The sequence below is a fragment of the Dipteris shenzhenensis genome, chromosome 17 (genome assembly GCF_047967505.1).
Source record: "Dipteris shenzhenensis isolate YYH24624 ecotype China chromosome 17, Dip_SZ_1.0, whole genome shotgun sequence".
Classification (NCBI taxonomy): Eukaryota; Viridiplantae; Streptophyta; class Polypodiopsida; order Gleicheniales; family Dipteridaceae; genus Dipteris; species Dipteris shenzhenensis.
In genome coordinates this window covers 8,127,529-8,151,489 of record NC_141612.1, presented here as the reverse complement: position 1 = coordinate 8,151,489, position 23,961 = coordinate 8,127,529, and the positions used below count along the sequence as shown (strand labels likewise).

The window sequence follows — 23,961 nt, the reverse complement described above, 5'->3', positions numbered from 1 at the left end:
GCAAGAAGCTCATTGGGTTGCTCCATCCCGCCTCATGTTAGTTGCCCAATGTACGCAATCCATGCAGTCACATGTTTGCCTGATGTTATATAAGTGGAAGAATTTTAGGTTGCAACAAGATGAGAATAAGTTGATGGAGAGAAAGAGCTCGAAGCTCATGTAAAAGTGTGAGGAGGGAAGGTTAGAGCAGAGGTAGCAAAAAGTCGTGAGTTGCTGGGTCACCTTGTGGTCAGGGCAACCATTAGTAGAAGCCCACAAAACTGGCCTATGCACAACATAAGGGGCCCTTGAGCATTCATGACACCAAAGCCTACAAAGAAATACAAAGAGATGTCAAGGAGCGCAGGAGCTCAGGAGACACTCCTAAAGGGCCAAGCCAAAGCTTGGAGCATGCTTGTAGTAGCTCACAATTGGATCTTGTGGAAGAGATGAGCATGCGGTTGAAGCTTGGACAAGCTTGGACAAGGTCCCACCTTGAGCTATGAGCAAAGGTGCTTGAAGGACAGGAGTCCACTAGAATAACTATAGGGAGACTTAGGTAGCCGATTCGTAACAAGAAGGTGTCTATCACAAGCTAACACCCCCTTTTTTTTGTGACAAAGGGGAGGAATAGGTGCCCACGATGTTCCCACAAAGAAAATCAATTAACTACCACGGGCTTTGAAAGAAGATAGGTATTAAGGTAACGTTGAGGTTTTAATCGGCCACCTATGACCTCACACAACGATTGATTAAAGTATGCAATTAATGCCTCTCAATTAATCGCGACTTCTTCAGAAGCTTCTTTCTGCCTCTCGATTCTTCTACTGCCATAGCTTCTTGAGAAGCTTCTCCACACCACTATATAGACCAGCCCCCCCAAAAGGGTAGGAGGGCAAAGAGGGAGAGGGGAGGAGGGGAGATCAAGCGAGGAGAAGGGAGCCGCAGGAGCAGAGACGCCCGAAGTGAGGTGAGATATGGGACTATGGGAGTGAATTGCGAGGCTTAAGCAAGTGTGGCCTGTGAATATATTAATCACAATAAGGCTTGCGATAAGTGAAAATTAAGGCGAATCGAGGTGTGAGACACGCTAATTAATTGGATTTTGAGAGGAGAGTGAGTGTAAAGGGGAGTAGGAGATATGTGATAGTAGATTAACATGGGGACTTGGCGGACGGGGACCTTGATGGCCAAACTTGGTCTAATTGCCATAAGGGAGAGGACTATAGAGCCGCAAGACTGGACCGGTTCTATGTCTCTCATGAAGGTTGGTGGCTACATAGCCCAATGCGGGGCAAGGTGGTGACTGAAACCAGCCTCTCTGACCATGTCCCCATCTCGTGGTGTTTCAGCTTCCCATGCAAAACAATAAGATCTTAAGACATCGCGTTTGTATTCAGTAATCAACTACTAAACTCGAAGAGAGTCAACTACGAAATCAAGAAGGTGTGGAGTGAAGACCAAACGAGCTCCAAGGATCCAGATGATCTCTCAGACAGAGCCATCAGACGTGTTCTCATAAAAGACAGAACCTTGGATAGAGAAATCAAAGCAGGATAGAGCTCGACTTGGTGGTGTGTTGGTGTCAATCCTTGTGAGAGACGAGATCCAGGATTTGCCAGGAGGACCTTGTCCTGGCAATCCTTCTTCGTGGACGTTGAAATGACCATGAACACCAAAGAAATTGAGGATGAAAAGCTGGCAAGACTTAAAAGCAAGCAACTCTAGCTTGAAGTGGGTGACTGCCCATCCAAGATCTTCTTCATAGTGTGTAAATGCAAGCAAGCAAGGGATCAGATTGACAGAGTGGAGGATGCAAACGGCAACATCGTCACTCAATATTGGCATGTTGCAGAGATTTTCTAATAGCATCTAAGTGCAATAGTGGGGGAGGAGGAAGTCAAGGACAAGGAGTGATCAGAGAATCTATAAATGGCTTTGAATGGGCTTAAACCCAAAATCTCAGAGTCTCAGAGAATGGTGCTATCGCGACCCTTCATGACCCAATAACTTAAGGAGGCGCTAGATGACATGGAGAAGGACAGGGCCTCGGGCTCGGACTGTCTCACGATAGAGTTCTATCAACACTTCTAGCACGCGTTGGGGGAGGACCTCACGCAAATGACCAATCATGCTATCAGCAAAGGATCTCTCTCGGAAGATCTCAACGTGGGCTTGGTCAAGCTATTTCCTAAGAAGCCAAATAGGATTAAGGTTGGGGACTGGTGCCCCATCACCATGTTGAATGTCTCCTGTAAGATAATGGCTAAAGCTATTGCCCTGCGTATTAGGAACTTGTGCACCTCAGTTCTGGATCGTGAGCATAATGTCTTCATCAGAAACAGGGATATATTTGAGAACATCTTGAATGTAGCCCTTGCCATGGACTTCATGAATAAGTCGGGCCAGCCACAATACTATTTTTTGGCATTGACCTTGAAAAGGCTTATGATCGGATTCGCTAGGAATACCTCCTTGAAGTCTTAGCCAAGATGGGGTTTGGGCTCGTACGACTTCATAAACCTAGTTAGGCCCCTCTTTGGGAATGCTCCTGTGATCCTGTGTCTGAATGGGGGGGTAGTTGGCTGGTATGATCTCAAGAGGTTAGTGCACCAAGGTTGCCCCCTCGCCCCCCTCCTATTTGCCTTAGGCACAATTCCTCTAATTCACGTGCTCAAACAAGGTGTCAACTCAGGCAGGATTAAAGGCCCAAATCTCCCCTCAGGATCCCACCTAGCTTCCCAACTCTTTGCTGATGATACCATGGCCATCACAATCGAAGATGGAACTGAGCGTTCATAACCTCATGAAGGCTATGGAGTGCTTTTGTATTGCGTCTCGCTCCAAGTGCAACTAGGCTAAGACTTTCATCATCCAAACGGTTGATGCCCCCCAGATTGGCTTAGTGACTTGCAGGTGTAGACCATTCAGAGAGGAGATGTTGTCAGATACCTTGGAGCCCCGCTTGGGGTTGGATGCACTCTCGCTAGCATTTTCATTGGTTCAAGGAAAAAGTAAGGAGTAGGCTAAGGGCTTGGCATAGCCTTCCCTTGGGATGGAATGCCCAGTTCCTCATAGTTCAACACGTTCTTGCAGCAATGACCACGTATGTCTCCACAAGAAAATGTTACTGTATATGGACGTATGCTTGGCTCTTTCTCCAGCTCTTTGGCCGGCCGTTCATCAGCGCTACTTTGTTGCTTGCACTCTACTATTGAAGTGGCAAACTTCAAAAGTCATCGTAACCTTTTTAGTTATTTCTTTTGTAACTTACGTTGATCAGCCCATCCACATGGTCTTTGGACCTTGAATCGAAGCTTTGTAGCTTAATTTTGTTCTAATGGACCAAGGTACTAATTCAAATCATGAGCCCCAACTGCTCCAAATCGTGTTCATGCTCTGCTCCAAGTTGCTACTCTAAATTGTGATCCTTTAGCTGTAGCCCAAATTTGCATTAAACAAAACGTTCACTTTTGCCATTCCTAATCTTATCCGTGAGCTGCATCAGCTTGCACCAAGTCTGCATTCCAAGGAATTTGCATTCCAAGGCTAGAATTTTTGCTTTGGCTTAACATTTGAGGTAAGAGCTCTAAGAAGTTGTGAACTTTCAAAACTCTACGTTGAATAAAGCTCATAGAAGCTATGAACTTACTTTGAGAGAGCACAAAGTACTGCTGGCAGAGTTCTCGTGTGCTTGATGTTTCTCTTTTCAAATGTTAAGCTTGAGCATGATTGGTATTGTGGCCAATAAGGGTGAATCTGTCTACAGTCAACTTGCCTATGAGAGTGGAAGAGTTTATTCCTTGGGCACGAGATGGATCACATCTAGTCATCTTGGCAGACTGTGCTTTAGCTGATTTCTACACAGCCAGAAGAATTTGTTTTTCTAGCTACTGTAAAATTTACAGCAGAGTTGCTGGGTCCATGAGCTCTCTTGAAAGAGTTATGCTCTTAAAACAATTGTATATTTCTATTGCTTTTGAAGTGACACTCATGACTAGAATGAGAGTTGAGTGTGTGTAAGCACTAAAGGCTCAGCTAAAGAAACTGCCTGACAAATACAAGTTCATGAACCCAAATGAACGCAAGTTCAAATGTCATTATACTTCTTCGAATTACTTTTCTGTTGAAACAATGTAGGCAGAAAACATGGTGAAATTGTATTAATTTCCCGTTCAGTCTCTGGGCTAAAAATATGCATTGTAAGCAATAACAATAATTCCTAGCAATTCTTTACCGATTCTTTCCCATGTGGACTATTTTAGCCATAAACATGAGCTCCAACCAAACCCAGGAAGAATATCCCTATGTGGTAGCCATAAACTCAGCCAACTAAGTAGTCCAATAATCTTAATTGCCAAAGCATTCATTCAAACTCTAGTCATGAGCATCACTTCAAAAGCAAAATCTTTTGTCTGTGAGTATTTAAGGTCGTGGGTTAATCAGTATATGCATGTCTATGTATACATAACGACTGGATCTCCAAAGGTAGTCTGCTCTTGTAATTTTTCTAACATATGGTATCAGAGCAGGCAATCTGTGAGCCTGTGTACAATTAGTGCAATCGAGTTCGTGTGCATATCAATGAAAATCAGTAGCATGTCTGGTTGGAGAAGAAGACTAGGGATAGTTGTATTAGGCTGAGGCTTGTTTTCAGGAGTCTTAAGGCGTTTGCTCCTTGATCCATGGATTTGGGGAAAAAGACGAAGGCTGAAGCCATGCTAGTCAAATTCAATGGTCAAAATTTTTGAGCTGGCAACTCTCGACTAAGTTGTGGTTTATGGAGAAAGGCTTGCGGGGGATTGTCTCTGGCATAGAGAAAGAACCGACTAGTGATACAGCTGTTTTAAGAGCATAACTCTTTCAAGAGAGCTCATGGATCCAGCAACTCTGCTGTAAATTTTATAGTAGCTAGATAAACAAATTCTTCCAATTGTCTAGAAATCAGCTAAAGCATAGTCCGCCAAGAGGATTAGCTATGATCCATCTCGTGCTCAGGGAATAAACTCTTCCACTCTCATAGGCAAGTTGACCGTAGACAGATTCACCCTCATTGGCCACAATACCAATCATGCTCAAGCTTAACATTTGAAAAGAGAAACATCAAGCACACGAGAACTCTGCCAATCTCACTCTTCCAAGAGCTCCAGCAGCTACTTTGTGCTCTCTCAACATAAGTTCATAGCTTCTATGAGCTGTATTCAACATAGAGAGTCTTGAATGTTCACAGCTTCTATGAGCTCTTACCTCAAACGTTAAGCCAAAGCAAAAATTCTAGCCTTGGAATGCAGATTTGGTGCAAGATAATGGAGTTCACGGATAAGATTAGGAAAAGTGAACGTTTTGTTCAATGCGATTTTGGGCTGCAGCAAAAGAATCACAATTTAGAGTAGCCGCTTGGAGCAAAGCATGAACACGATTTGAAGCAACAACCTTGATGCTTTGGAGCAATTGGGACTCATGATTTGGAGTAGTACCTTGGTCCATTAGAACAAAATTAAGCTGCAAGGCTTCGATTCAAGGACCAACGACAATGTGGATGAGATGATCAACGTAAGTTACAAAAGAAATAATTGAAAAGGTTACGATGACTTTTGAAGTTTGCCACAAGATGATGTGGAAAATAGATTTGAAGATGGGAAGTAAAAGCAACAAAGATATGAGATTAGGTCATGGCAAAATAAGATATGGTGAGAAGAAGAAGAAGAAGGATTTAGGGGTTGGAAAGTGATTTAGGTACATGGAAATGGTTTAGGAGAGGGTTTGGAAGCATTTCAAGCCATTTTTGGCATATGTAAAATATTTCATATTTTTTGATGGAGCGAGGTCTACACGGGAGTTTTTGGGAGGGGGGATCACCTTGATAGATATAGAGGGGTAGCTTTTTGTTTAGGTACGTGTCGATGGTGGCACATGGGGGCTAGCCATTGGCCCTTGGCTGGAGCAGATACGAGTGGATGGATGCTATCATTGTTGCACAAAGGGTGTGCTCGAGATGTCTCCCACTCTCTTTGGGTCTGTACCGTAGCATAGAGGATTTAGGTAGCAGTTGTCAAGATTTAGCCAGTACACGGAGAACGTAGAGAGACTTCACATGGAGGATGGTGGCTTGGCTTATAGAGGGGGTCATGTTTTGTCTATTGACCTAGTTTCTCCCACGTATATGATTAAAGGCCAAGAGGTTTCTCAGATTGAGATTAAGGATGCAATTCCTCCTTTGTGTGCTCGTCTGATTGTTTCTATGGAGGATAGTGTTTGGGAAACTCTGACCAACATTACTACCTGGCACATTTGGGTCGCCAGATGTAGTCAGGTGGTGGGAGGCCAACATGTCCCTCTGATGGCTACACTCATTGCCATTTGGCAAGATATTATCTTTACCTTGCGGGCCATTTGGGATCACAGTACCCCAAGCTCAAGCGCGACCATTGAGAGGTAGGAGCGTTTCTCCAAGGCTTGGCCTGTAGGCATTTTTTCTCTTTTCACGAGACGTATTCGTTGGATGTATAGCCCATGACCCTGCCTATCAATCTCAGTTTCAAAGGACCCTAGGTAGAGAGAGATGGGCCTACGAAACTTTAAGCGTTAATAGCTAGTCTCCTCTCTTGTATTCACCTTCGATAGCTCCATTGGAAGTTGACTTGAAGTTGTGTTTTTTCAAGCATTAATAGAAGGTTTCTTTTTTGCAAAAAAAAAAAAAAAAGAAAAGGTTTAGGAAGGTGGATTGAGGACCAAGATGTTGGGTTTGTTAGAGCATCATAAGGAAATCACAATGCATTTATTCTAGGACTATCAAATTGCAAAGAGCATTTAGTATGAGATTGTTAGTAGCCTTAGAGGCCAAGCTAATGCCAAGATTTAATATAATGCCAAAAAGAATTGACTCTAAGGCTTGATCTTATGCTAGCCCCCATATTAAGAGAAGTTGGCCTATTGAAGTTAAAATATTCGAGATATTTCTATTACCTACTCTAGATTAACTCAGGACCCTCCTATCTCTCCTTCTCAATTAAGTTGAAACATTCGAGTTCTCACCCATTATTAAGACCACATCACCATAAGAAAAGAGAAAAGTGTTTTGCCATAGTATTTGATGATAAGTAGGAAACTCCTATTCTTTGTGTAAACTTTTATGCTCAAAGACAAAACTTTTATCTACATAAGTATTCAAGCAAATGAACCAACTTGTAGTCCAATATTGACCCAAGTTTAAACCCCAAGTTCCTATAAAAATTAAATCATGTACCTACACCAAGGTGTAGATAGGGATTGATTCCCCTGATGCATTAAAAGATATTAGTGAGACTAGTAAACATTTCTTACGAGCACCCGTGCATCTTAAAAATGGCAAGGTATTGCACCCAAAAAATCTAAATCACTTATAAACCAAGATTTCTTAAAAATTACATAACTTATAGGGTCGTAGGTGTTGAATTTGACTAGCTTTAGACTTTTATAATGTTCTATATCCCATATTCTCAAAAGCTTACATAGGCTAATAACAAATTAAGCCTTTCGATTTTGTTTACTCATCACATTTGCTTACATATACCTCGAGCTACAAGCATTTTCACTTCAACAATTAAATTCTCATGCATTTTCACTTCACAACTTTTAAATTCTCATATTTATGTTGGGTGGGTGGACTCGACATAAAAGAGAGTATACCATCATGACCTCATCTTAGTTTAGGAATGCTTTATGCCTCTTTCATTGACAATAAGCTACATTACCATACTCAATTATGTTCATAAACTTAACATAGCAAATTATCATAGAGTTAACATAAAAAACACAATCTATTTCCATAAGCATCACAAACCCATGTGCATTCAATGTTCTTGTGTCACCAAGACTCTAAAATTTCTCAAAAGCTTCTTGCGACTTCAAAAATTGATGGGAGCATATTGTGCAAGGTGTGTAGAAAGCTCTTGGAGAGAATTCCACATGGTAAGATCTTCGACGAACTTTTTTAAGTCTCATTTACACGAGATTTGTGAAGGTGAACTTATAGAGAGTGCATATCTAGATTTAAGTAAGTACATGTACATAAATTAGGATATACTAGGTACATAAATTAGGATATACTAGTTTGGCAATTATATGTCAATTTTACCACTTATGTTAAGATATGTGGTTAGCTAAATCTCTATTGTTTGAATGTCGACTTTTCAAAGAGCAAATGTCACTATGCCCAACACTCGCCATTCCAAAACCCACAAGTACTAACCCTACAAGCGCCAAACTATGTAATCATCAAATACCACATGTCAAGTTCATCCCCTCCCACTAGACTCACATGAAGCAATCGTTTGTGGTTGGGCTATTGGAGCAAGAAAGTGCCCTTAATTGACTCACAATCTCCAACTTCTCGACATTTTCGAGAACTTTTTTGCCTGCAATGCCGCCCCCCCCCCCCCTCTCAATTCATACATTTATGATATAAGGAATTCAAAATTTATCATGCGCTTTGGCAAGTACTTTATGCTTGTCATCGAGCTGGTTTTGTGCAAGTTCTAACTTCATTAATAAAAAGGCAGAGAAAGGGAGGAGGTCAAGAATTGAAATAAACGATGTGATACTTTATGACAGTCCTGAAACTTCTTTTATGCAAGTCCTAAAATTTGAACCCTCAGATTGTAATGATCTTCTTCCATTCGCAAAGCTCAAAATGGATAGCCAACACAGTGGCATTACACGACAAACTACATGGGTTGGTAGAAGACTTTATCAGCAAATACAGAACTGATCGTGCCCGTGAGTATTTCATACACACGACTGTGATAATTTAAAACATACTCTCTTTCGTGGAATAGAAACTGAGAAGTAATGTGCGTCCGATGCGCCTTCATACGCTAGAATAAGCTCTCCACTCACAACTCTCAAACGGAGCAGAGGAGCTTGGAGGGGGTGCAACGATCCACGAATACACCATGCGGATAAGTGCCCGCGTAGTTGAGGTAAGCCATGAACTCCACGGGACATGTGGTTGAAAAATCATTGACATGCTCTGCATACTTGCAAGCTACCTTTTGGAATGCCTCGCAGCATGGCTTTTCACTGTACTTAGGAGCACTGCAAACGCTCGTCACAGAGGAGAAGTCCATCTTATCGAACCTCACAGCGCAAGCTGCACAGACGAGAGAAAACCAGGTAACCAGGAAAGCAAAGATCAATAAAACGAAAAGGCATGTGCGGGAGGAGAAAGTGCGAGTCATGGTGGAGAGATGTGTTAGCGAAGGTTTGTAGTTCATACGTTTGGCAATGCTGAGATCAACCTGGGATGCAACGCCGGCAGCTGCACGCGACAAAGCAAAATCAAGTTAGAGCCGCCAGGTGCGACGAGGAGACGAAGAGAACAGAAAGAGGATGGGGGGAGGGCTCACAGCAAGAAGAGAGCCAAGGGAGGATAGCGAGGATGGAGAGGAGGAGGAAGCAGCTTGAGGAAGAAGCCATGGTCGTAAATCTGTGAAGTGAAGCGAAGGGCGAAGAAGAATAAGAAAATTGGAATGCTATGAAGATATGTGAAGAAGAAAGTTGATGAGAGTGAAGAAAGTTGATGAGAGTGATTAAAGAGATTAAGCAAAGGCGTCCATAAATGTAGTACCATGCTAGCGTGTGCCCCCCAGCTGGCTCTTATTAGACACTTCACGAATAAATGATGTTTACCCACCTACCCAACCCACCTACCTCCTTAGTTTGAGGGTTTGTCTCTTTACAAACAAACAAGGTGGTAACTAGTAACTACCCACCACATGCACATCTACATAGTTTAGGCTTCATCACTCCACTCACACTTGCCAGGCCCCCAATTATGCCTCCATGTAAGGCCAGGTTCACACCACCCACCCAGCCAAGAAGGAGAGGAAACAAGATGAATTTCATTCATGTGGCCTGTCGAGAGAGAGAGAGAGAGAGAGAGAGAGAGAGAGAGAAAGAGAGAGAGGAAGAATTGGAGAGGGAGAGAGAGAGAGAGAGAGAGAGAGAGAGAGAGAGAGAGAGAGAGAGAGAGAGAGGAAGTCACCGAATGCACGCATTGAAAGCCCCTTACAACAACCTATAAACAATTCAATGGAGCATACGTGGACCAATCACCGTAAAATAAAAAGAAATGACAAGAAAATACCTATTTTTCCTTTCTTATCACACATCTTCACTAAGGCCTTCCTATGGGCAAGCCAAAAATAGGAGGATGACCGCGCGGGGGCTGTGGTTCACACCATCCAATATAGTCTTTCTATAAAAGCTGCCAACAATATCACAAAAGCTTGCAATCGGTGAAGTCTACATTGTGGGGTAGTTGGCAAGAGTTCAATACCCTGTAAGTGTGATTCACGACAATTTTTATGATGCCGCCTATGGAGTGGGCAGCCTTCAAGGGATGGACAATCCTTTTATTGTCACCTATCTGGGACCCTTTTTCTGATTGGGCCAGCTAGGAGAAGGAACGTTTTTCTCTTTCGGAAGCATGTCCGACTAGGTGGTTTGAACCTGCCCTAAGTCACACTAGGTCTCACAAATGTGTGTGGTAGAGGAATCAAGATCTTCAAAACATGCACAGGTGCGCACATGCACACACACACACACATTTATCATTGTTTTTAAAAAAACTTAGGTTTTTTATGATATAGCAAATGCAAATCCAATTTTGAGGTTGAAAGGTCCAAATTACAAGCACAAAATGGACAATTTTTGCTAATTGTGAGTTGTTTTCGCATGCTTTTTAAGGCCTCACATCTTTTAATAGTCTATAGACACAAGCTAGGTTAATAATAGAGCTAATTTCAAGGGTACATATTCTGTTGTTTTCGCATGCTTTTTAAGGCCTCGCATCTTTTAATAGTCTATAGACACAAGCTAGGTTAATAATAGAGCTAATTTCAAGGGTACATATTCTGTTATGGCAAAGATATTATTTTTTCAAAATGCTAACAACAAGGGTTGATTTGGGCTTTGGTGAAATTTTTCATGAAATACTATATTCCATAACATAGAAGATTTCTTATGTACCCTTTACACATGCACACATACATACATACATACATACATATATATGCATGCATGCATGCATGTATGTATGTATAACTATACATATGTATACATAATTTTATTTATATACATACATACATATCAATCAAAATTTATGCACATAGAGGAATGTGTTAATGTCATGACAAGGGGTATCCACAAGTGCTTCTTATCCACATATATAGAATTCATGCATAAACATACATATACATGTCTATACTCATATAAAGAAGTGTAGGCTTTAATGGTATAGGGACGTTATAGGGGTATTAAGTACTACCCTTCCCATAGTTCAAAGAGTGTCCACATAACAAAGTGTCTATTACCAATAGTGTCAATATAAAATTTCCATTGTCTTTAAATCAAGAGTGTATAAGTTTTGAACTCGTTTTGAACTATAAAAATACATATCTACACACACACAGAGAAAGTATCCACATGTACATATAAGTAAGTGTCCATTCATATTAAGAAGGCCCTACATTGGGTGCTAACCAATGTAAAGTCATCATTCCAGACATGCCAAATCCTTCCCAAGGATAAGTATACAACACATCCACTACTATTAAACCGAAGCAAGGTATGGCATCGCTATTTAAATGGACATGTGTCAGGTAGTTTCTTTAGCTGAGTCTTTAGTGCTTACACACACTCAACTCTCATTCTAGTCATGAGCGTCACTTCAGAAGCAACCTACCTATTCGCTAATATGTACAAAGGGGAAACCCCACTTATCCAAGCATCTAAAAATCCAAAGCATAGAAGTGTATAACAATAGTTTGAATCAGTATATTGCCTTTTAGCTCAGTCTTTGGGTATTTGAATATGAAGAATAGAGGCCTAAGACTCAATATCACCAGTCACATATCTAAACCTTAACAAAATGGTCTCAAGCTAATTGAATTGAGGTCGAGAGCTCGGGAGACGGTGGATGTTTTGGATTCTGATCCTTCTTTGCTAGTGCATTGTGTGACTTTACATGCACGAGGGGGCTCAGCTCCCTCATGGTTGACTAAAGAAGAGGAGATGTGAGGTGTCCTGTAGCAAGGTTCACGAGAAAGTTTTAATGTATGGTGGGCTTATAAAGGTCGGTGAGTTAGTTTGTGAGAAGTTGGCTGCATGGTGGCCCGAAGCATGTAGCTCCAGTTGAAGGATAAGGCCAGAGCTACAACTGGATTTGGAGCTTGTAAATGATGTAAGGGCGGCTACTAAGGAGGGAGACCCAAGTAAAGCCTCAAAGGAGGCACATGCATCCTATGCTAAAACCCTCATGAGGAAGCTCAAGTGCGGTTTCTCTAGGCTCTCAGATGAGGAAGCTTGGGGCCTGGTATGTGTGGATGTTGCTCATAGAGAGTCTGATCCATAAAAGTAGAAGTTACGAGAGGTTGGCATCAAGCATAAGACTGTTTGTAAACTTCAATTTGATGCTATCAAGTTTGAGGTTGAAAAACTTGCTAATCGAGGTGTGGATCGATATTTCACAAGACATGTCCCTACTATTAGAGACCTTCGGGAGTTTGTGGCCTTCGAATGTGAGGTGCCTACTGAAGGTTATGCTATTCACTATATGGGTAAAGGGTTCTTTCTTCCTAGGTGTGTTATAAGGAGCTTTAAAATGATAGTTTGGGGTAGTCTTATATGCTCCTAGGTGCGGTGGTGCTTGCTATTTTTTGGAGCCCTTCCTTTTCGATTGATGAGTTTAGGTGTCCTATCTGGGTGGATTTTCCTTCTATGCCTGCATGGCTTGGTTCATGCTTGGATGTTGTTGCCAATGCCTTGGGTCAGATTCTAGTTATTCCACTATATGCTCAAAAGATGTTTGGCCCTAAGAATGGGATAAAAGCCAAGACCAACCGGATTATGTGGAGATCTAGAGGATCTCTCGATCACTCAGTGGAAGTAGTTTGGCCCGTTCCCAGATGCTTGCTACCTATGCAAAAACACTTGTCACTATGCAACATGAAGTTAAATTAAAGGCCTGCCACCCCTATTTAAGAAGCAAATCAAGTATGGATTCAAGACTTGATACTGATGCCTTCTAGCATGATCAAGTCATAGCGCAACACTACACCATGAAAGATTTTTGTAAGTGGATATCCAATTGATGTCAAACTGGCAAAGAAGGGATCCCTTTGTGCTTCTGACACGAACAGGACCAGTGTTGATCTTTTCTTGTCTTCCAAAACTTGGGCCTTGTATGATAAACTTTATAAGCTCAACTATCCCCACCACTCCAAAGTCTTGTAACTCATCTAGGATAAACACACGTGGCATCTTCCAAGCATCAACGGTCATTGCCATGAAGCGCTCTGTATCAATGCCATTGATGCACATAGATTTTGTATCCTCCTTTGATAAGATGATGTCATAAGAGAAGCTGAAGGCTGAACCAGCTTGCTGCTACTGTGCTTTGCAAGTTTAGCGCCAAAGTGTTCTTCTTGATCTCTGCATACTCTTTCTCTAGAATCTTTGGTATGTTTCCTCTTGCATCCTTTGTTGGAGTGCCATCCACATGTAATGAACACACCCACTTTTTGGCCCACAACTTGTCAATCACTTGACCAAGACCAAGGACCTTTTTCTTATCCACATTACCAACTTTGCTAGCCAACTATTGATCCAAATTCAATAAAAACAATACCGTCGATAAAGCAACTTTTCTTGTGACCATCTTGGTGACTACTTCATCCAAGTGAGTATGTTTTCTCTTCTTCCCAAAGAAGCAGTCACCATCAAGCAAAGGTTGGCATACATCCTTCGTTATTTCATCTGGAACGTACTGTAATGGTCTCCACCAAACAATAGATAGTTTCTATATTGTTTCTTTTTTTTTACCTACCACATGCTCTAGTGCCTCGTAGGATATCTTTTCTGCTTCATATGCTTTACATACATCCAAGATAATATGAAAGATTGACTCCTCACGAAACACTATGCAAGTAAAGTCCCTATATCTTGCAACTGTGGTCTTCTCCTGCACACCTACTGTGTATCATTCACTATGCCCTTCAAGCATTTTAAAAAATGAGTCCACTTCATATTGTATTCAGTGGTAGGTCTCCTTCCCTTTACTGTTTGTGGCGAGCCGCATCCAATCCATAACTCCCTTGCCTTTGTTAGGATCTCGAAAAGAGTTGAGTTTTTCCTCCTAGTCAACGGAACCAGATTCAACCTTTTGGATTTAAGAATATATTTTAAGTCATCTTTAAATAAGCATATGTAACAGATGACCCGTTGAAACTTTGTAGATACTCATTGTGATTCAAGTTTCCTTTTTGTCCCTCTTCAAGGGTGATTCTACAAGCTTCACAAAAGTGTTGCCCATCAATGGGCTCAAACTTGCATCTATCAAGGAACCTATTCTTTGCAAGCATATATCTCTTCTCGATGTCATTCCCATATCTAGTCTGGTAAAGATCAGCTTCAGAGCAAAGTTACTATCTTTTAACTCTTCGAATGCTTTGAGAAAATATCCATACTTTCGACATGTGACTTCCTTCAACTAAGGATCATCTTCTAGAAGTCTCACAAAATTCATTGGATGGACAATGACATTTCATGCAAATGGCGTTTTAGCATTCCTAGTCTCTTTATACAACTTGGATGCAAAATGCACGAGCCAGTTTCCATTGATTTGTGAACAAGGAAGCTCGATCAATGAGCTGTGTGATGATAAGGAATTGGACCAATTCCCAAATATATCCCTCGTCTTCAAGAAGATGTAAATTTTCCGTGTTTACATAAAATTCAGCAAATGCATCTTCTTCCTCCCCTGTATCCTCATTGTCACTATCCAACTGCTTGCCTGGTGCTAAATAACCTACACTCATTCGGTCTGCCCATGGAGCTGGAGTTCTTTTTGCTCTCTTTCGTGGAATAGATGTGGAAGTTGATCCTGCCCCGAGATGACTCACTCGCATTCTTGTAGTTTTAGCTGGAGATGGAGTATCGGTACTTAACGCCATGGTGGTTGCTTGGGATACAACCTCAGAACGAGATGCTACTGGTGGCACACTTGCTATTGGTGGCACACTTACTGTAGGTACTACTATTGGCACACTTACCTGTAGGTACTACTACTGGCACACTTACTATAGGTACAACAACACTTTGCAAATCATCCAAATTTATTTTGAGTAATCTCAAGGCATCAAGTAGTTCTGCAGATCCTTGCACTGAATCCGGTACATGCTTCAACATGTACTTCTTCTCCATTTTCCTAACTTATTTACCACATCTTCATTCTTACTTCTGCATGCAACTTTAACCAAACCACAATCTTTGATATTTATCATTGAAACTAGTCCACCATTTCTTATTGCCTCTTGACTGCAATTGGAACTTGACACAGCCTTGTTAGTGATCACCAAGAAATACTTTAAAGTCCGCTCCAACAAATACCAACCATGTTCAAGGAATTTCTCAATCATCTTGGGAGCCTTGGAAGCAACTTTGGGAGCCATGATTCTCTGCAATTAAACAAATATAATTTTTAAATTAAATTTCCAACCCAAATAATATTTAATATAATTACATTATGTCAAAAATAAACATAAATTTATTTTTTCATAAATAAATTTAATTACCTAATTTAAATACATATTTAAACATACAATTAAATGTTACATTTTATTTCTAAATAATTTTTAAGATACGATTGTATTTTTTATCATTTGATTTTTAATGCATGTATTTTTAAAAATTTTAAATTTAAATACTTAAAAATGAATCACTCTTTAAATAAAATTATTTTATTAATTTAAATTTTTCTTTATTTGATAAAGTTTTTAAATAATTAAAAATTAAATTAAATTTATAATTAAAATACTTCAAAAATAATCAATCTTTAAAAATTATTATTATTATTATTATTATTTTGAAAAATGCGGGTTTATATTAATATGATAGAGTCAAGTATATACATCTTCAAAAAAGTCCACAAGACTTCAAAATCGGGATCTGATCCGATACGATATCATTAACCTTAACAGTAACAGTAGCGGTAGCAGTAAAACTCTGTTCAACTGAACCATCAGAAGCAGTAACAGAAAATAGAAAACTATCTAGTTGTGTCCTGTGACTCTTCTTTGGGGGCCAAGTGCGCCACCACCCAAAGAACAATTGTGCCTAGGATTCGAGGGTGGGGGCAAGGCTTTCTGACTCTAGATTTTGGTCTTGGAGCAGGGTGCTTGAAGTCGGGTGGCGTGGCTTCGTTATGAACTTTAACAGTGACTCTGGCATGATCGCTTCTTGAAATAGGTCTCTTATAAACAACCATGGGAGGGGGAACCGTAGAAGAGGGTATAGCATACAATGGAGAAGCTTGAGGGACTGTCGATGCAGTAAGGGCAGATGGTACCAAATGGGCACTAAAAATTGGTCAAGGAGATGGATTATGCCAAAGATGTAACATAGCTCAGGAAGACATCCCCCACTTGTTTCTAAACTACAGGTTCTCGAGAGAGGTCTATGACAATGTGCATAAACTATTTGGTTTTTACACGGTTAATTATATGTTTCTTTTGTTGGGAGACATAACAATCAGAGCACCGGACCAATTGGAACACCATACACAGTTCCCTTCTATGGTCTCTATGGTTGCAGAGATGCTCTAAGGTCTTTAGCAATGTGCTTGTTGATACTAATGAAATCGTGATGAATTTAAGGATGACCACAAGAAAGAGGTGCAAATCTTGAGAAGATCTCCTGGCTGCAATAGCAAATCTAGGAATGCTGCAAGAATGATGAACAATTCATAAAGAAAGAGACCGCCCTGTTGGCGCAAATGCAACAACAGGTGGGAAAAGATGCTATGCCTTCGGGATCCACCCCTCAATTGATACTTACACTCGGCTAGACAACGTCGACGGCGGCCAAGGATGTTGTGCCTTCTGCACCTTCTTTCTCCTTCCCTGTGTTTCCAGGTCATGCTTCTTCACCACAAAAAGGATCTAAATAAACTGTTAATTTGTCTAAGGAATTTCTTTGTTGGGTACCAATAGGAAATGAAATAGATGATGGAGGGATAGATCTAGTGGTTGAGGACAAACTTTCTTCTTGCTAGTGGCTGAAGCCCTTACCATCTGTTCACCTTGCATTTGACCCTATCTAGGACCCAGTCCCATCTGTCTTGCATAGTACACCCGAATCCCATGGGGATTCCCAAAAGTATGAAAACCTCTCCTTTTCTTATCTCTTTACATCCCTTGTTAGAGAGAAAAAGGGGGGGAGGGCTCCTGGTGCCAAAAATTCATGTCTTATCATGATTAACTTTGGATCCCGAAGCCATACAAAAGGTATTTAGACACTCTAAAGTAACTCTTACTGACTCTTCATCATTGTGTGGGGTTAGATTTGTGTCGTCTGCAAATCGCTGGCACATAATCTATCTATCCCCTTCCACCTGTATTCCCTTTACATTACCTTTGTCCAATTCATCCTTTACCAGCCATCCTAGTGCATTCGTAGCTATAGCAAAGAGTACAGGAGCTAATGGGAAGCCTTGCCTGATTGATCTTTTGAGCCCAAAGGGTTGCGTTGTTCTACCATTTACTTTGACTGTACTTCTGGCTTGAAACAGAAGTATTTTTGCAAAGGAGCTAAAGCCAGGACATGCTCCCATGTCCTTGAGGGAGGACAAAATAAAGCCCCATTCCATTCTATCATATGCTTTGTCAAAGTCGATTTTGAGGAAGCATATGTCCTACTAAGTCTCCTCAGCCAAATCAAGTCCTTCCCACAGGGTGAGGATAGCTTCTAGGATATGACTTCCTTGAATGAAACCTTTTTTATCCTCCTTTATCCAGCATCGCATCTTGGTTTTAAGTCTAATGGCAAGTGCCTTTGCAAAGATCTTGTAGTTGCTCCTTTCATTTCCTCTAAGGTGAGGCCTCTGTCCAGATAGATGCTATCAAATGTGAAAACTTTTCTTTCTCTTACTTTAGAGCATTTCCCTTGAGATATAGCCTTTTATGTTCTGACGATCTCCTCCTCTCCTAAAAGTTGATTAAAGTGTTCTGAGATCACCTCGAGGATTTCAATCGGGTCTTGGGTAAGTATGTTCCCGACTTGAAGAGACTCTAGGGATTCTTTAGCATGATTTTTCCTCAGGCTCTTGAACATATCATCATTGGCCTTATCTGCTCTTCTCGCCCACCAATCATGAGTGTATATCTTGGCCTGGTTAGCTTCTATTTTTGCTTCCACTCTGAGTTTACCTATGACAGTCCTCATCTGTCTCTATCCCCGTTCAGTGTTGTCCCTTTCAAGGAGAGCCAGTTGATCTTTGAGCTTTTGAGTCCTAAGAGACCTGGCTTTGTCAGCTCTGCGTTTGACTGCTTTTAAGAAGACTTTTGTCCTATCTGTGGCTCTAATCCATTTGTCTATTGTTGCAATAGCTATCCCACCAAAAGCATTGTTCTAGATTTTAACAATCTTATTCTTGACATACAGGAGTTCAAAAAAGAAAGGATTTGCCTTAAACCAAGAGCGACCAATGACCCTGTCTTCCTTTTCTAGGACTATGGAAATGGGTTTGTGGTCTAAGAAGGGGAGCATTACCAACGCTCTACTCTTAACACAAAGCATCTCATCAATTTAACCTTTTTTCAAGTTGAATTGTTCTTTTCCCCTTCACTAGGGTGAAAGGTTGTTCATCTTGTGAGATGGTGGCAAGTTCGGCTTGCTCTAATTGAGCCTCAAAATCCTGCATGTTGGGGACAAATTCCTCTTCTTCTGAATTGTCTTCCATGTTCTCTTCATTGGTCTTGGTCCTCTCTTCCTTTCATCTTTTCTATCTCTACCCAACTCTCTTTAGTCTTGTTTTTCTTCTATGGTGATGGAGTTGGTTCCTCTACCCTTGTCTTCTCCGATGCCTCCAGCTCTTTAGTACTCTCAACTTGTTTCTCTTTTCTGCGACTACTATGGGAAGGACAGTCTTTTATAAAATTCCCTCCCAATCCACAAAGGAAACACGAGTTGGGGATATTCTTGTAGAACACCCTTTGAATTAGTTCAGATCCGTTAGTTCAGATCCATCGCCATCCAAAAATTGAATGGCATTGGGAGGTTCCATAGAAAAATCCATCAGAACACAGGCTAGTAGATTTCCTCTAGGACTTATGACTCTTTTTGTTTCTAATCCTAGAAACTGGCCAAGAGGGAGACATAACACTTCCAACTAGGGGAAGAGAGACAATAGAAATTTTGGAAACTCTACCCAAATGGGCGCTTTGGAAGGTGGAGGTAAGTCCAGATTAAACGAGGGCTCCCACAGCTGGACAGAGAGGAGCTGGTTTTTGATCGTCCAAGTACCTTTCTGCATGACTTCAGTCACCATCTCAGCCTTCTCAAAGAGAAAAACAATATACCCGTTCCTCAGGAAACGTATGAGCCTTGTGAAATTCAGACCTTTGCACATCCAGAAATTCCTAACCCAACCCTCTAAAAACATTGTGGGAGGACGAGGGTCGTGAATGTAACCAACAACTGCACAGAAGCACAACCATTTGGTCGTTTCATTAAGTATTCCATTGTGGACCTTCACAGTAGGTAGCTTACCTTTGAACGTGCTTCCATCTAAGCTAGGGATGCCACTCAAGCCTCAATAATTTGGCTTCAGCCAGGCAAGGTTGCATACAGACCACCATGGCTTGGGTGGTAAAGTTCTTGATTATGTGACATGAGGTTGTGAGTTAGAGCCCCACCAGTAGCGAGTGCATTATGTTTTCCTGACGAAGAAAATCCCCATGGATAGGGGTCTTGCCTGCGCAAACTTGCCCAAGCGACGATATTTACAACTCAATCATTGCTCAACATGTGGCACCTTGCGCCTATACTTTTGGCTAGACTAGTGGACAAAGCTCCAATGTGTAAACAGCCTCAATTACATCATTGGTCTCAGGGGCTAAGACTCAGGTAAAGATGTGTCATCGTACATTTGGCACCCCATATTTAGATAGGCCACCTTCAAGCCAAGAACTGAATAGCCACCACCAGTATAATTGACAACTCACTACAACCATGTGGCAACCTCTAGTTGGCTGCATTCATGCAACGCTGCCTCCATCTCCCATCATACTCCTCTTGCATGCAATCTCCATTGTCCATCTCCACCTTTCACACCTCCTCCGACAGAGAGGCTATGTTTTCCCCCTCTTTATGTGAAGCTTGAGAATTGCATTACTTTATAGATTATCATCTCATGGCATTCATTTAGTGCTCGTATACAATATTTTATATTTTGATTTCTTCATAGAGCATGTAACCACTAATTTGAAAGACAACCTAAATCCTCTCATTTTATCATTTTGTTTAAAAGAAAATTGTAGACATCAAACATGACATAGTGTCCATTGGGACCCTATCCTCTCTACAATTGTTAAGGATAGTGATTATGAGTTAGTGATGGCTAGAGATTGAGCCTTCAATACATGAATAAGGCAATGCTCGGATTACCTCGTAAGTATTCTGTTTGACCTGATAATTGATGAGTTCGTCATACTGTGAGTTCCATTCATAGTAAATGCATTGAACAATCAACTAGTTTCCATGATCATAAACAAAATCCATCACTATTCTAATTGACATTTGAGTGGTGAAATTTTCAATTTATGATTGGTAATCGAGGAATTTGTCTTACTGTAAGTCCCATTCATGCAACTCATTGAACAAGATGGCCTAAAGAACTTGTGTTGTGCCAATGCCAAGCAAGGATGGCACTATATAAGAGATGGTGAGGTATTAGTAGTGACACGATCACCCTTCCATGCTTGATGACATGTGCGAGGTAGTAGGCCAAACAACACTGTATAAGAGATGGCAAGGTATTAGTAGTAACGCGATCACCCTTCTATTCTTGATCACATATCTTAAAGCATCCTTTCCTTGGCTAATACAACATTTTACATTGACAAAATGGCATAGATATAAATCAGACAAGACATGATTGTAGAGTATAATGAGGAGTTCACAATCAAAGAGAGAACAACCTTCTCTAAGAGAATACACGTTTGGCATGGGGCGAACCGATGGACGATGGCGGGGATGGACATGCAAATAGATTTTTGAATGCTGGTGACAAGCCTGGTGATAAGTTGCTGGTTCCAGATGGAAAGGGAGATGTTTAGTGGCAAGTTTGCTGATCGAGGTGAGTTGAGAACTCTAGGGTTTGTTTGATCTTCTTTGATTCTCTCACATACAAGTCAAGAATAGAAAGGTATTGGTCATCATGAAATTGCATAGGTCAACGGACATAGCTCAAACTAGAGGGCATTTTCCACTCTGGGTGGTGACATGCAGGGTCGTTCGGTGGCTTCTCAAGGTCAATCTGGTGATGAGAAATTTCCATCAAGCTAAGACTCATTGGTGTGGGAGATGGTGTCACGAATAATCAGGTCAAGATCAGCAATAATGAGAGGGGTGATGATTCTTGTAAAGTTATTGGGATAAAAGGTCGGGTGCTGGTTGCTGCTCGTCCACCTTCTTAGTTGGAGGTTCCCAAAGAAGCAAAGGCTATGGAGCAAGGCCTAAACTAAGCTATGGTGGCTTGTGATTCTATGTTGGTGTGTTTAGATGTCAAAGAGGAACTCCTGGAGGCTAAGAGTAAGATGAGATTGTTGTAGGAGAAAATGATGACTCGCAACCTGTTTGTGGATGCAAGTGTGCAAAACAAACTGGTTAAAGAGGTTTCAAAAAGGCTCAACAACAGGGCATGGAATGTCGGTAGCGGCAAGGAAAACCGATCCAAATTTTTGTAGGATTTGTACAAAGCTTTGGCTCAATAGGAGCTTGGTGAGTGGTGTCAGATCGGTTTTCGTCCTGCCTAAGAAGGACTTGGGGAGGACATAATTATTTACGGATCCTTTGGGTAGGTTCTTAGTGGTGTCTGTTGTGGTTTTTCGGTTTCAATTCAACATTGTCTATGTTTATGCCCGTAATGAATCTCAGAGTCTAGGGGGGCTATTGGAGAGAATTATATCTAAAAATCGAGGATGGTAGATGGGTCTTAGGCAGTGATTGGAATATGATTGAGTTGTTTTCTGATTGATCCCACTCAAAGAGGTGTCTGTTAGTAGAGGAAGCTGAGGCATGGGAGGAGCTCTGTCTTGATAAGGGTCTTATTGATGCCATTGAGTTAGATGAGGAGGGGTTGTGAGGATATTTGTGGAGCAATAGAAGGAAAGGGTGTGATTTTTGAGTGAGTATGATAGGAAGAGGGTTGGCGGATGTCAATCCCTTTAGGAGGCCATATTTTGCTTAACTTACCTATGTCGAATCACGTTTCAGTGGGATGGTTTCCTTAATTCTTGGTGCTATTGGTAGATCGTATGATATTCCATATAAATTTGATAAGAATCTACTTCATCAAACTAGGTTCAAAGAAACCATGTGCTCATCTTGGCATGAGTGTTTACATGAAGGATTTTTTAGATCCATGTGACGGATGGATCATGCCTTTCGTGCTGTGTTATAGGTGGCCAAAGGTTGGGAGAACAAAGTTCATAGAGCAAAAGGTTGGCTCGTGGTCTATTCCTAACTGAACGTAGGCTAAACCTGAGATCACGGTAATGGAGCTATGCCCAAGGGACCCTACCATATCTACACTATTGGTGGAGGTTGAACAAGTTATGTAGGCAAATGAGTATGAGAGACCAAAGAAAGCTAGACTTTAGAGCTAGATCCTATGGCTTTATTTTGGGGATTGTCCCTCTAAGCTTTTCTTCTAGGTAGTTAAGAGAAAGCACTTGATGAAGTCAGTAGATAAGGTGATGGATAAAGATGGTAAGTTAGTGAGGGTATTTTGGCATATTGCAAAAGCACTTTGGCAAGAACTCTCATGTATTATTGGTCTACATAATGCAGTGAACCTGGAATGGGAATGCTGCCTAGCCAAGGTTCTTTTGAGGTTGTCCCATGGAGTGTCTCAGGCTCATAGAGTGGTCCTGGAATGTTTGTTTATTGAGCAACAACTATGGAACACCCTGGATGCTCTAGATTTTGATAAGTCCCTATGCCTTGATGGCCTTACTACAGAATTCTTTGTGGCATTTTGGCACCTGATGAAGCATGACTATGTCAAAATGGTCAATGCTGCCATTTACAGGGGGTTTCTCTCTGCGCATGTGAATGTGGTGTTGGTGAATCTTCTCCCTAAGAGGTAGAATCGACTAAGAGTTCAGGACTAGAGGCCTATCTTGATGCTCAATATTTCATATAAATTATGGCTAAAGCTATTGCCCTTCGTATTAGGGACGTCTATATGTCTGTGGTGGATATAGCGCAGAACGACTTCATCAAAGGCTGAGATATCTATGAAAGTATTCTAAATGTTGCCTCAACTTTGGATCATGCTGTAGCTTCACGCTAGAAAATAGTGATGCTTGGATTTGATTTTGATCAAGCTTATGATTCAGTGAGATGGGATTACATTATTGATGTGCTAGATAAATTGGGTTTTGGTAGTAGCTTCTATAGGATCATTAATGCATTGTTTGGGAATGCTTCAGCTATGTTATGCTACCTGAATGGACGGGTGGTGGGTCGATATGATTTCAGCCATTCTCTTCAACAAGGATGTCTAGTGGTTGCACTTTTGTTTGTCATTTGGACCATTCCCTTAATACAATTAATTAAGCAGGGGATGTAGGAGGGTCGGATTAGAGGGGTCATGTTGCCATCGTGATGCTAGGTCAACCCCTAGTTGTTTGTAGATAACATGGTTGCCCTATTGCCCAAGAGGTTTGTGTGAGGTGATTTAGAAGTTTTTCCGCTCAGTGTGCAATTGCCCAATTTTTTTTTGTCTGAGAGCTGGTTTGACACTGTGGGGTTGAGTTGGCTGGATGCTTTACCTATTAGGTGGATTAACAAAGGGGTGGTGGTTCACTATGTGGGCATGCCACTGGGGCTAGGGCTTACACTAAAAGAGTAGTTTGACTAGTTTTGGAGCAAGATTGT

The 23,961-nt window shown here is 41.2% G+C and overlaps 1 protein-coding gene across 1 annotated transcript; it reads right to left on the bottom strand.

Moving 5' to 3' along the window:
- Positions 1–8,597: 8,597 nt before the first annotated feature.
- Positions 8,598–9,520, bottom strand: LOC147891626 (GPI-anchored protein LLG1-like). The gene is made up of 3 exons (XM_087389028.1): positions 9,366–9,520; positions 9,236–9,277; positions 8,598–9,109 (listed from the first exon to the last, which is right to left on the bottom strand). Exons 1-3 carry the CDS (start codon positions 9,433–9,435, stop codon positions 8,862–8,864), a joined length of 360 nt encoding a protein of 119 aa, XP_087245154.1. The 5' UTR covers positions 9,436–9,520; the 3' UTR covers positions 8,598–8,861.
- Positions 9,521–23,961: the final 14,441 nt, after the last annotated feature.